Here is a 15,109-nt window from a genome sequence, read left to right as displayed (position 1 = left end):
AACTAAAATATAATTTTGTTTTGATAGATTTAATGAGAAAAAATATCTCTTACATAAACATTATTTTTTATAGAAATATGTTAAATTCTTAAAGGACTTATATATATATATATATAGCTGACTCCAAGTGAGGTGGGTCTTTCTCTTAGTTGGACTTGGACACATTGCTTGAAACCATAATTTTTTTATTTTTAAAAGGATTTTTTAAGCCTGTTAATTCTGGGTTTATTATAGAGATTAACAACTAGTTTTTTCATTCCTAATCTTAAACATGATATATCCTATCATACATGATCATCACTTGTGAGCATGTCAGACCTCTTTGATTTGATATAGACATGGCTATTAATTTTGGCTTAATTAAATGAATTATCTACAAAATTTAAGATATAAAAATTAACTTGAATTAAATTTTTAATTAAATTAAATAATATTTAACTTAAAAAATCTCGATTAATTTGGTCAAATTTACCATGATGTAGTTAACATGATCAAATTTAATTTAAAAATCCTTGTTATCTTAATAAAAACAATTTACCTCAGTTTTATGAGTTGTAAATGGAATCATGCCTAAATATTTTTTCAAAGTCCTCCTGTTGGATTGGAAAACTATACATGTAGGTGAGAGCCAACCAGTAATTGATCATCCACCTCAGCGATGAACAGAAGACATGTTAGTCGTATAATTGAAGTACGTAAAATGTTTCAGAGAAACAGCTGCTAGCCTGGATCTCACGTGAGCCGCGGGGGATTATTATTATTATTATTATTTATGAATCCAAAAGCAGAGCACCAAGTCCAGCAATGATTACAATCTGTCGGAGCCCAGCCAGCCGACAATTGTTTTTTTTTTGAAATCTAATAATAATAATAATAATAATAATAACAGCAACAACACACTTGATAAAATATTTAGAAAAAATAAAAAATGTATGGCTCTTCCATTTACGCATAACAATTGTCATAAATTGTTAAATATTCTAATACAAATTACATTGAAAAGAAAGGAGATAAAAAAAGATATCACATAGTTATAATGAAACTTCCAAGATGATAAAATCAAATTATCAAAAATTCAACAACTTCAAATAAGGAAACAAAAATGAGTATTATAAATCATCTAAAAATAATGTGTGACTTATTTGTTTTTTGACAGCTCATATGGTTCATTCTAGTTATTATTAATGATTTTTTTTTATATTGTTAGATTTATTTAGTTGAAATTTTTATAACAATATTGATGGTATTATCATTGAAGTTTTGGTGTGTAAAAGTCTCTTTTTTTGTTTTTTTCTCTTCTCTCTCTTCTCAATAATATTTATAAAGAGAGATGAAAGAGAAAATAAATAAAAAATTAAAAACACATTAAAACTCCAACAACACAACTAGTATCATTAAAAAAAATTTAATAAGAAAAACCCAACAATATAAATAATTAATAGAGAGTGTTCCACGGGATATCTAATAGTTCTACGAGCTGTTCAATGGTGATAAAAAAACTCATTGTATATTTGATTCACTTCAATTCTTATTGATTTTTTTTTTCACGTTATCAAATTCATATAGTGAAAATATTTATGAATGATTTCATTATTAAAATCTCAACGTGCCTCCAGTATTTCTTTTTATAACTTGCTAAATTATGTTTTTTTTATATAGATATTTTATGGACCGTGGTATTTTATATAGACAGTAACTACAACATGACCCCCACTCCCAATTTTGCTCTTTTGCCACCAATAAAAAAAATAAAATTAAATAAGTAAAATAAAACTTTTACATAAATCAGCTTTCTTGGCCATCAAAGATATATTACAGTAGTTCTCTTTACAGTGACATTATTATATAATGATTTTATTAACCATACTAAAACCTTACAATTTTTTTTTACTTAATCAAAATATTTTTATATTGATTCGTGTGTTAATTAAATTTAGTTAATTATTTTCTTAGAATGATTTTAAAGAATAAATTTTTTAAATGATGGTTTTAAAATTGAAGTTTTAAAAATAATAATAAAATAATCTATTTCACCTATTTACTAACCTCTAATTTTACTCTTAGTTCATAAGTAGTTATAATATTTATATTTTCTTTGCTGTAAAAATAAAGAGAAGCTTCTCATAACTTGCCAGCGGGAGGCAACAAAGAAACAATTAACCGTAGTTTTAAAACCCAATCCGGTGATCAATCCGGTATAGTAATCGAGTTATGGGTCAGATGGGTTAACCCGGGTTGACCTAAAAATTAGAATTTAAAAGCTATTCTTTCTTTTCTCCTGCTAAAATTAATTAATAAAATAAAAGCCAAGCCATTCGTTTTTAAGGCAAATCGCAACTGATAGTGATATAGCTTTGAATTTTGAAGATTGGAAAGATGGGTTTTATGCATAGGATTTCTCTAATGGTTTTTTTATTCTTTTTTTTATTGTTCAATAGTTAATAAAGCATATGCAGAGCATGACCTCTACATCTGTTGGTACTTCTACAAGCTACAGTAAAAAAGCATGAAAAATAAATCGTGTCTCAGCCGGGTTTACTTGAGTTAGCCGGGTCCCGGGTCGACCTGCCGGATCGACCGAGTTTTGCCAGATCAACTTCCAAACAGGTTTTTGCTTAGATCCGGACTGGTTTCATGTTCGGGTCGGTCAGGTCCCGGGTCGACCCGTTCTGGGTTTCAAAACTATGCAATTAACAGCTAGACACTTCGCAGACACCACACGTGTCGTCACACGCTTCCCTTATAAATTTCTCTCCTGATGCCCTCAGTTCACTCTCAGCACAACCACTAAGCGTGCTATAACAGCACGCCCAAACTTCCCGAAAGCAAAACTCAGTTTAAATTTATCCGCCGGAATATACGGATGGACTCCCGCCGCCTGCCACCTAAATCATCACGCACCACGTCCTCTAACGACGGCGGTCCTCTCCACCATCACCAGAAGCGACCTGCTCCTTCCGTCGACAACCGCTCTCCATCACCGACACCGAAAGCATCAGACGCGCTTCCCCTCCCTCTCTACCTGACAAACGCCATTTTCTTCACGCTTTTCTTCTCCGTAGCCTACTACCTCCTCCACCGGTGGCGTGAAAAGATCCGTGACTCTACGCCACTCCATGTCGTTACTTTCCCCGAAATCGCCGCCATTGTTTCCCTAATGGCTTCCTTTATTTACCTTTTAGGATTTTTTGGAATCGATTTTGTTCAATCATTCATCACGCGCCCTTCTCACGACACGTGGGATTTGGAAGATACCGACAATCCTAACTACCTCATCAACGAAGATCACCGTCTGGTTACTTGCCCTCCGCCCGCAAACGTCCCTCCCATTTCCAAATTACCCAATCCTGAACCAATAATTACACCTTTAGCCTCCGTGGAAGATGAAGAAATCGTTAAATCCGTCACAGAAGGAACATTGCCTTCTTATTCGCTTGAATCAAAGCTTGGTGATTGTAAACGAGCAGCTGTGATTCGACGGGAGGCGTTGCAGAGGACAACTGGGAGATCTCTAGAGGGTCTACCTATTGAAGGATTTGATTATGATTCAATTTTAGGACAGTGCTGCGAAATGCCGGTGGGCTACGTCCAGATTCCGGTGGGGATTGCTGGCCCTTTGTTGCTGAATGGGATGGAGTATATGGTCCCAATGGCAACGACAGAGGGTTGTTTGGTTGCAAGTACGAACAGAGGGTGTAAGGCAATGTACGCTTCCGGTGGGGCTACTAGTGTTTTGTTGGCAGATGGGATGACTAGGGCTCCTGTTGTTAGATTCGAGACGGCGAAACGAGCCTCGGAATTGAAGTTGTTCTTGGAGGATCCTGATAACTTTGATACTTTGTCCATTGTTTTTAACAGGTCAGTTTTCATTGGATTCTCTATTTCTGTCTGAGTGTTTTAGATTTTTTTTTATGTTGATGGCTATCTACTGTACATGTATTTGTGGTGGTGAGGATTTTCCAGGTATTGTATGCGGCTGCATCGTTTAGTTAAGAAGAGAAATTATGTTGGTTGTTATTAAAGGGAAAGATAGGATAGCTGTGGAAAGGGTTGGATTTCCATTTCTGACAGTTACCTGATATTACTATTATTGATGGTTGTAGGTCGAGTAGGTTTGCGAGGCTTCAAGGAATTAAATGCTCTATGGCTGGGAAGAATCTTTATATGCGATTTAAATGTAGTACCGGGGATGCAATGGGGATGAACATGGTCTCTAAAGGGGTTCAGAATGTGCTTGATTTCCTTCAGAATGATTTCCATGACATGGAAGTTATTGGCATTTCTGGTAATTTACTCTGCTCTTCTTAACTTACACTCATAAGACCAACTAAGGTTTAATTGTCTTTTTGTTGTCTATAGAAGTTAATGTAGTTTATGTTTCACAAATGGGTAGGTAATTTTTGTTCGGACAAGAAACCTGCGGCTGTAAACTGGATTGAAGGACGTGGGAAATCGGTTGTTTGTGAGGCAATTATCAGGGAAGAGATAGTCAAGAAGGTGTTGAAAACAAGTGTTGCTTCCCTTGTGGAGCTCAACATGCTCAAGAATCTTGCTGGTTCTGCTGTTGCTGGTGCTCTTGGTGGATTTAATGCCCATGCCAGCAATATTGTCTCTGCAATCTTCATAGCCACTGGCCAGGATCCAGCACAGAATATTGAGAGTTCTCACTGCATTACCATGATGGAGGCTGTTAACAACGGAAAGGATCTTCACATCTCTGTGACTATGCCTAGCATTGAGGTAGTTAAACTACTCATGTTATGAGACTGTCGTTATACTAGCAGATTTATTTATTTAATGATGCAAACTATTAGTTATAATCCTTCATTATCGGAGTTCTTTATTTGGTATTCGATGATTTAAGCTGACAGAATTTGTGCTTCTATCAGGTGGGTACAGTTGGAGGTGGAACTCAACTTGTATCGCAATCCGCCTGCCTGAATCTACTTGGTGTCAAGGGTGCAAGCAAAGAGTCACCTGGCTCAAACTCAAGACTCTTGGCTACCATAGTAGCTGGTTCAGTTTTAGCCGGGGAGCTCTCTCTAATGGCTGCCATTGCACAAGGGCAGCTTGTCAAGAGTCACATGAAATACAACAGATCGAGCAAAGACATATCCAAAGCTGCATCTTAGTGAGAAGGCAGTGTGGTCCAGCAATGATGTAAGGGAAATAAAAGAGAGAAAGAAAATGGTGTGGTAGGAAAAAAAATCAAGGCTAACGGTACATGTGAGATTTGATTAGCTTGCACAGGTGTAAAGGTGCTACTGTATGAAGTGGGGGGGGAGGAATGAGAACATGGATAATCGTGCTTTGTGCTCCTCCCTCCGCTCTCTCTGCAAACATGGCTGTATCCTCTGATCACATGTGGGCGAGTGATTCTTCCCACCGTAGTATATGTTTCTGTCTTGTTGTGAATTTTTCAAGTCCTTTCCTCTCTTCTCCTAGTTGTTAATACTTAATAGACAATTATTATGTTTGGAGTTGGGGACCAGAGTGTCTCATGAGTGATTGAAGTTGTGGCAGTGTTTTTACTTTTCATTTTATTACCGAGATGCGGGAATGTTTTTTATAATTATATTTCAAAATATTTTTTTATTTAGAAATATATTAAAATAATATATATTTTTTATTTTTTTAAATTTATTTTTGGTATTAAATTATTAAAATAATCTAAAAATATTTTAAAATATTTTAAAAAAATATTTTTTTTTAATAAAAAACATATAGTTGCCATGGAGGAGACTTTTTATTCGTGTTTGGAATTATGTTGGTGGTTTAAATTGTTTTTTGTTTAGAAATATATTATAATATGTTTTTAAAAAATTATTTTTGATATTAGCCCATTAAAACAATATAAAAATATAAAATAAAATTTATTTTAAATAAAAAAAATAAAAGTTTTTCAAAATTTAAAAGAATATTATTTGAATCGTTTTTTCAAACACACCGTTAATCAAAGAGTTGTTTTGAGAGTATACTCGATTCTTTTCCTTCGTATTCTAGAATTTGAGCCTTGTGCATTTCCTGATTAGGAAACATGGTCAAGCTATGGTTCAGACTTCAGGGTCCATGTCACGTCTTCTCGGTGGACTATTTTCCTGCCATGTTTTCTTGTTTTTCCTTTCTTTTTGTTTGATTCTTGTTGAAATGATAAATGTGTATCTGCCGTTCAAGCCAAGATTGCTCTATCAGGTTGTCTTCAAATCTATTCCACGAGTTTAAGGCAATTGTCGAGATCGCAATGACACAGCAAAAACCTTTACCGAATAAGTAAAGATGGCTATAGTACATAGACGGCCGGCCCCCCGATTCTGCTTCTGCCGGTTCATTAGCCACTGTTCAGCCTGCACCACAGCAATGTTTTGACTCTCTCCACTTCTTCTCAGATCAACAATGGTGCCATTTGAGGGCCCGTGGGATCAAGAGGTGGCCCAGTGATAAGAGTTTGGGATCAAGAGGTTTGCTCCCTCTGTGGTCTCAGATTCGAGCCCTATAGTTGCTCATATGATGGCCACTAGAGGCTTACATGGTCGTTAACTTCAGGGCCCGTGAGATTAGTCGAGGTTCGCGCAAGCTGGCCCGGACACCCACGTTAAATTAAAAAAAAAAAAAAAAAAAACAATGGTGCCATTTGCTATTTTGTTATAAACAGAAGAGGGCTTTCATCAAACCTTATGATTGGTCGAAAATAGGGGTTTCTGTTTCCCCGTAAACAGCAAAATGAAATTGGTAAACTTGATAATTAGTACAATTGAATGACAGCATTAAAGCATGTCTCCTTTTTTCGCTTTATTGGGTATTCAAGTTTTTTTGCTGGGCTGCCTTAGTGCTCATTGCTACTGTTTTCTTACTTGCACTCGCGATTCGATAATTCTCCATTTATTCCATGTTTCAGAATCGGTTATTGTGTGAGTCTAGGCATGGAAGTCCTGAAGTTTGAATGGGTTTAGTTTGTTATGGTTGACACCCAGTTGATCATCATATTTTGCTGCCTTCTTCATACCGAAACTATTTGGAGATAGGTTCAGTTTATCTGAAGTGGTTTTCGGTGACCAATTAAGGATGGAGCACATGTTTAGAAAATAGGGGTTTTTGAAACTGTTTACTTCATTTTAGCATGATTCCACCTTGAGACTAGAATAAGAACAGAAAGGGATGTTTACTGGTCTGCTGAATAAGCTTCAAATTAAGGGGATCTTTTGCGAGGAAGATAATGAATAGTACAGGATATTTTAGCTTAGTTAGACATGTAATTGCTCAAGAGAAGCTCTCAATGCTAGTAGTCTGAGAGCTTGTCCTGCAACGAGAATAACAGGACCTTGTACAAGTAGAAATCCTCCTGACCAGAAGTTTACTACTTGCACTCACTCTGTAACACAACAAATTTAACACACAATCCCTGTACTAGGATTCTTAGAGCTAATGAAATCCCATCGTATCTCTATGGATCGAGATGATTGACAGCAGCCATGTCCAGCATGGAGGAAGATTCAGTGTTTTCCACTGGTATTCTCTCCAACGATGTTTCACAGCCACATATGCTGATTAGAAGCATTAAGTGTATCCACGTCACGCATTCTGTGACATGCGCATGGAGAGAAGGGGTCGTAATTATGGATCGCGCAAAACACATGGATGAAAACGTTGCGGCCTTGAATTTCGAGGCAACATCCAATCATGTGGAAGAAGAGGTTTCATCAAGGAGGACAAATTTGAAGCCGCCCTCGTTTTTCAAGGGTTTGAGATGTTTGGTTGAGATGTCGCTTCTATTTCTTCCTTTTTCTTTTTTGTTTCGAGAAGGTAATCAAACGTTTAGTTGATCCTTCTTAATATAATTATATATAATATAGCCACTAAACTTCTCAATAAGTCTTCATTTTGATTAAGAATATATATACATGGATCCTTCATTCTCTATCAACGGGCAAAAAAAAAAAAAAAAACATATGAAGAAAGAAAATTGCTAAACTTCTCAATAAGATTTATTTGAACTTTACACGTTTTCTTTTCGTCTTTCTTGAGAAAGACGGGTGACAAATGTTTCTCTTGATTTTAGTTTGTCTCGTTCAAAATGAAATACTTTTCCGATAATTATACATTATCATATTGTTAATTATTTTCACCTATTATTATATATATTGAGTATTAAAACATGTAGCTAGTGACGTGTATCTATTTTATTTTAGTAAAAAATAGTGTGGTGGCGTTAGGAGTTTCGTTCTCAATTCGTGCAAATAATACAATTTATTGTTCCCATCAAATTATCCTCAACAAAATCAAGTTTATCATTACAACTCTTCCTTAAAACATCAAATCCCTCGGATTAACTAACCTTACCAATAAATCCTTAAGACTTGAAATTATTAAGAAAGAGGTGGTCCTGCAATGAGCCCAATGGGCTGTGGATTGTGGGCCAAGATAAGCAGCGTAAGCCTTTAACTCCCATCTTAGCAAGAGTGCAATTCCAACAGTATTGGCTCTAGGAACTATAGGCTTTTAGCCCACTATTATCTATTTTATATATATATATATATATATATATATATATATATATATATATATATATATAATATAATAAAAAACAGGGGTTTTTCTCCAAAAGCTTCTCTACATGTGAGCAACGAAGCCTTGTCTTCTTCTCATTTTATCTGCAGACTTTTTTCTTTAAATTCTTTTGTGTGGTCTTACGTACTACGATCTTATAAGACTTGATGGATAGTCAATCTGCTTTTGTTCTGTGAAGTCTTTCTCAAGTATTTCTAGGTATGTATTTATACCAATATATAGTTTCAAGTATCACGAAGAATCTTTTTTTGTGAGGTGGAGGTTTATAATGAATTCATGAGCTAATTAAGGGTTCTTAATTACAGGTTCCTCGTCCCCAGTCTCATCCTTGTTAATGTCATAATCATTCTCAGCATTAGCATCCTCATCAGCATCATCTCCACCATAATTCTCCCTGTAATAATAATAATAATAATAATAATTGTGTTCCTTTCTTGATATATATATAAAGTACATCACGGTTCAGGTTGAAGTTTAGTTTTTTTAAATTGTTTTATTCTGATTTAATGCCATAAATGTATTTATTAAGATATCTAGAGTATTTCTTAAGTGTTTTTGGCTGAAACAATGGTGATAAATAAGTTGTTTTTAGTTTAAGGAGTCGATTAACTAACTTTTTAGCTATCTTAATCGTTTAGAGATGAACCAGGAACAGCATATCATCAATTTTTTTTTTAAAAAAATTATTTATTTATTTTTATTAAAATTATTTATTGATTTTAAATTAATATTTATAATTGATTTTAAATTATTTTTTTTTACAGATTTATATAAATATCAGAGTAGCATGTATGCATGTTATAGATCAATTAATGGCAGTTATAAGGATCACAAAAGCAATATTGAGGGTTATTGTCTGAATCAACAAAGCCACCGACTTGCTCGAAACTGGCTTGTAAGTACATGCCTCTTCCAAATCTATCACCATCCTCATCTTTTACACACACACACACACGGCGCGTGTACACACACACGAATACCTTGCTAACTAGGTTAGATGATACCTGCTATTGCTATTTCTACTGAAAAATCATTTCTAAATGATTTAATGATAAATAATAAAATTAAAAAAATTAATTAAAAAAATAATATAAAAAATAACCCGAGTTAACTCGAGTTAACCTGCTAAGCACTATTTCTGGTTCATGAGGCCAGAATAACCTAATATATATAAAAAAAATCATGAAATTTAATTATTAGTCAAACTCATATTAAAAGATAAAATTAAAAAAATATATATCATTTAAAAGAAAAAGAATAAAAAACAAGTTAGTCAGATTAACCCGTTAAACCCATGATCTATATCATGAGAGTGAGATAACCTAATAAATAACAAATTTAATATTAAATGATAAAAAAACATTAATTGGAAAAAAACAAAGAAAAAAAAGGAAAAAAATCATCCCAATAAATAATAATTTATGAGAAGGGGTACAGTAAAACCTCTTATCTTATAATTTTTTTTATTTGTTAATTTCTCAGAACATGAATAATTGACAAGAGACAAATACTAACAATAATAATATATCACTTCCGTATTATCATATATATCAAGATTAATTATTATTTTTATCAATTATATATTTAGTATTGTGATGCATAATATTTTTTAAAAGATTTTTTTACTAGAAAATATATTAAAATAATTTATATATATATATATATATATATATATATATATATATATATATATATATATATATATATATTTGACACTAGGACATAAAATAATTAGAAAACACTAAAAAAAAATAATATTATTTTGATGTTTTTTATGCCAAATAAATCTTGAAACTTTTTTTTTGGATTCGAGGAAACCCCACCCCCCGTAAAGCGTATTTTATGGGTCCAAGTGAGCGAGTAAAACCCCGGCTATTCCAAGCTCTTACAGAAGGTGCACGCCCCGACTCAAACTCGAGATCTACTGTGCAGATCTCAAGCCCTTTGCCATTATCCCACCCTTGAAAAACGCACTTTGTTTTTTATGCCAAACAAATCTTGAAACGCAATTATTAAAAAACGAATTTCCTCGATAATTATCAAAACAGCAGACTTAGAATTTAATTGGTGAGATTCAAAGTTTCTCCATCATCCTCATCGAAGGATAGACTTGGCTGTAAACTAGGGACTTTGTCCGTCTGGTTTTCACCATGAACGAATGCTCCGTTCCACCTGTAATTATGAAAAACAAGCAAACCAATCACTAGGAGTCTTAACGAAAAGGAAATGTAAATTAATCCAGTGGGTTTTGAAAGCAAAAGAGCCCAAAGGTTTGTGGACCCGAAAGGCAGCAACGGCTGGTTGATCGTATCTGTGGACTTGATCATATTCAAGGCAAAGGTCATCGAGTTCCACACGACCAAGATCCACAACAGAACATGATCACGTGACCATGGCAATCAACTTGGAGGCACCAATTATTGCTTAAACACGCACCAACCACTCATCCAGGTGGAGCTCCATCACGTGAACCCATGGCTTGTCAGCACGTCTACATGTCACCTGTTTTGTCCTTGATCGCCCACTCTCGAAAATATTCACTACCGTTTTCGTTCGACTTTTCTAATGGATTATTGATTTAATTCGGAACGGGAATTGGACGTCTCCCCTACTCTCTCTCTCTCTCTAAAATGACTTGGCATTACCACCACAGGTACGTCCGTCCTGGGTTCTTAACAACAAAAAGAGTTGGAAAATCTGCTGTGTGAAAAACTTGGCTCTAGCTCGAGTAGGGTTCCTCGTTGGAAACAATTAACGGCTTGCTATTGGCAGGTAATTTCGGGGCCACTACCATCAGAATCGAAGGGATTTTGTCCAGGGGATTGAATCGAAAACGATCCCTGATGGGATTAGATGACAAACGGGCTCGGTGTCCACCACATGCATGGCACATTATATGCTTACACCAGTACTCTAATTTAATTATAAAGCCACCTGCAACTTGCTCCTGCTTTTTACTATAAAATTAGATTATTTGATAGTGCTGTTAGGCTTTTGTCAAGCTTAATGTGCTCCGTCTCCCTTTAATTATGTTCACTCACCGGTCCCAATCTTCAACTTATTGAATCGTGGGCCACTTCACTTGTTGACAATATTGACACCATACATGTTTGTATTTTGAACTTTTGCACTGAATTTTAGTGGCAAGCTAGCATCTTAGTAAACCATGGATGACAAAGAAAAGGGAAAACAAATTAATTAATGCAGTGATCGATATAGGGTTATATATATATTATGATTGTAATCATGATCTCATGTTCAAGTTAACTACGTCCTTGTGACGAGCAAACATCTCATCAAATAGGTAAAGTCTAGCTATTGTTTTTAATTAGATTTAAAAAAAATAAAGGTACATAGTATCACATGTTTCTGTTAACAGAAAGTATATATAAATTTACTCTAAACCTATATACAAATAAATTTATTTTATTTTATTCAAATCTATTTTTTTCTTAATTTTAAAGCAAGATGCTTATTTAAACATTGTTAAAAGTGATTCCCACGTCAGGGATTCTCATACCCTCTTTATTTTTTAATTTCCATTGTTCTCAACTCAAAGGCCTGATTTCTTTATTTAATTATTTACAGATATTCATGCATTTAATAATTGATATGGCCGGGATTAATCTAATAATGTACTGAACTTGATTGGTCATGAACTGCAACAAAATAGTAGAAATCTAACAACCTCTGGAATCATATAATTTGATGGATAGATAAATAAATAAAAAAGGCACTCAAACTCACCTGCGGCAATCAAGAAAAGGAAATTTAGTGTTTTTTTTAGGTTTCAGTATAATACTTAATTTGTCATCGATCTGTCTATTGGACTTACAGTTTGTATGACACAATATACATTAAAATAAAAAATAATTAATCCATGATATCGACGGGGTGGAATATTGTATGCTGTGTTAGAGAATAATATAAATCATATCCTGAGATCTCATCTAACAACTTAAGCTTTTAGGTTGAGATGGTTCTTTGACATGGTATCAGAGCCTTGATGACCAAGCGGTCACGAGTTCGAATCTCACTATCCCCATTTATTTGATAAAAATTAAGCACAAGGTAAAGTAGGTCTGTGCAAGTTTCAAGCCCAAAGGGCTTTCACTTGAGGGGGTGTGTTAGAGAATAATATAAATCATATTTTAAGACCTCATCTAACAGCTTAAACTTTTAGATTAAGATGATTCTTTGACATGCCGTGTTTTAAAATATAATTCAAGTTTCATCCATTTGGCCTATTACTTAATTAGACACGCCATGGAAGACGCTGTCATGAATATCGAAGCTTTAATTTCAAGTTTTTCTTACTTTTCTCTCTCCATATAATCTGTGTGTTGTAAATAAACAATTGTTTCAATAGAACAAATCTTGTTCGTAAATACCATTATAATTATAAAGTAGTATTTAATTATTGTTTTTATATAGAATAAATAGAAATAGTGAAGATAAAGATGACATATTTTTATTATTTCTATATTTATTTCATATGCCTTGAAACATTAACTAAGTTGAATAATTAATGTAACAAAGAACTAACGAGTAGCATTTAAATGTTGATTTAGAGGTTGGATTATGTGACTGTACGTAGTTGAGTTAGAGGCCGGGGGCCGGATGATCGAAAAACTGAAATGCCAAAGAAAAAAAGGGGTGCATGGTGGAATAAAAATGCTCAGATGATTTTAATTTTTCTTCCAGGCATGTCGGTGTTAATCGAGCAGAGTATCCAACATGCTGACGGAGGGAAATTGAGCTGCTAGGGTATTGGTCTCCATGGCAGGAGGGACCTATATATATTGGTACAAGTGGGGTGGTGCTTTCATGACTTAAAATGGAGACGTGAAGGAGGGAAATCAAGCTGCTAGGGTATTGGTACTCTCCATGGCAGCAGGGGCCTATATATACATATTGATACAAGTGGGGATGGTAGTACTTTCATTCATTACTAAAAAAGGAGACGTGATTGCTTGGCATGTATTGAACGTAAGCCAAGACTGAAGCATGGTATGCAATCTCCACTTGTACGTGAGGACCCCAACCTTAGACAATTGAATTGGAATTAGCTGACTAACACGGGTACTGTCATCGATCAAGCTTCCTTCCAGTTCAGCTACCGTGGGTCCAATCATAATCTCTCTTCCTGGGAGTTTTTTCATCTTTGCAACACAAAATATATAGAACTTCATTGATCGATATGGATACAGAACTGAAGAAAAAAAGGGAGTACGTAGCAATACCAATGGTGGGTGTGATCAATCATTACAAATTCTCCAATTCAGAAGATCATTCCTTGTTAGTATTAATTTCTGGGCAAGTATATATATATGCCATTTGTGGAACAAATCTAATAATGATATCGCAAATATTGCGAGAAACTCTTAGGGCAAATATATATATAGTGTAAGAGAATAACTTGGCAAAGTGATTGATGTGACATGTGAAAGGGGCAAGGGCCATTGGTTTCCCGCGACACCAATGTAAAAATGGTGTGGGGTTGTGGGGGCAGCTGGTCATGCATCAGCTGGGAGAGAGCATGTGGCTAGCTAGCTGAGGACGACAGGGGACAAGAGGATGCTTGCTTTGCCTTTTGCTTCTGTCTTTGCCTTGAACAAATTGGACACTCCCTCTCCTTATTCATTCAGTGAACTTATGATAGATACAATTAAATTTACTATACAAGAGAGGTTATAGCCATGGATTATAATTTGTCTTGAACCCTTTGAATGACAAGTTTTTTAAAATAATTATTCTTCTGGATAAATCACATCTCACTATATATATATATATCATTTATGTTTTTCCATTCGATGTACTTGATATTATTAATGTTATTTTTTTTTAAGGTAATGTTACCATTTTGTATGAAAAGAGAAAGACAATCTTGTCAAATTATAAATTAAAAAAATAAAAATCCAAAGGGTTATTAATTAGCAACTAGAGAAGTGTCAATAACAACTCCATGTACAAAGTATACATATATTTTAAAGCATATACTCCGTTTCCTATCTCAAATAATAATAATAAAAGAAACAACATAACACAAAATAATAATACTAATAATAATAAAGCTAATGAATGAATGTGAGTTAGATAAATTAACTTAATGATGCTAATGAAGTTCAAAAAAATCCAACTAGCATAATAATAGAGCTCTCAGGTTGGATAATTGGTTATTCAGTTGGTCTTAGTAATTTCATCCATTCTCCCTAGCCAAGATAGTTGATAGCTTATATTTGGTGCTTGGTAGGCCAAGGTGGTTTGTAGCTAATACTTGTAAAAGGTCCCTTTTGGTGGAGGTAAAGACTCTCTGATATTTAAATAAGTATCTTTTTAGAGAGAAAAAATACAAGTATATTATAGAGAGATACACTCTGGAAATATATATGCAGTACATAATGAAATTTGTGAACTTTTGTTCTGAAGGTCTCATGGTGTATTTATAGCTCATAAGTCTTATTATTTTATGAAAATAAGGGTCTAGAGTGTAATCTTACCATGATAGCATTTAATAAGGGATAAATATCACTTACATCTATAT

General features: G+C 34.3%; 1 protein-coding gene across 1 annotated transcript; it reads left to right on the top strand.

The window, feature by feature from the left end:
- The first annotated feature begins 2,765 nt into the window (after positions 1–2,765).
- On the top strand, positions 2,766–5,513 carry LOC7474548 (3-hydroxy-3-methylglutaryl-coenzyme A reductase 1). The gene is made up of 4 exons (XM_002301862.4): positions 2,766–3,858; positions 4,104–4,285; positions 4,394–4,740; positions 4,890–5,513. The coding sequence occupies exons 1-4, from the start codon at positions 2,864–2,866 to the stop codon at positions 5,130–5,132; spliced, it is 1,767 nt and encodes a 588-aa protein (XP_002301898.3). The 5' UTR covers positions 2,766–2,863; the 3' UTR covers positions 5,133–5,513.
- Positions 5,514–15,109: the final 9,596 nt, after the last annotated feature.

Source organism: Populus trichocarpa, chromosome 2, assembly GCF_000002775.5.
Source record: "Populus trichocarpa isolate Nisqually-1 chromosome 2, P.trichocarpa_v4.1, whole genome shotgun sequence".
Taxonomy (NCBI): domain Eukaryota; kingdom Viridiplantae; phylum Streptophyta; class Magnoliopsida; order Malpighiales; family Salicaceae; genus Populus; species Populus trichocarpa.
This window is presented reverse-complemented; position numbering and strand designations above follow the sequence as displayed.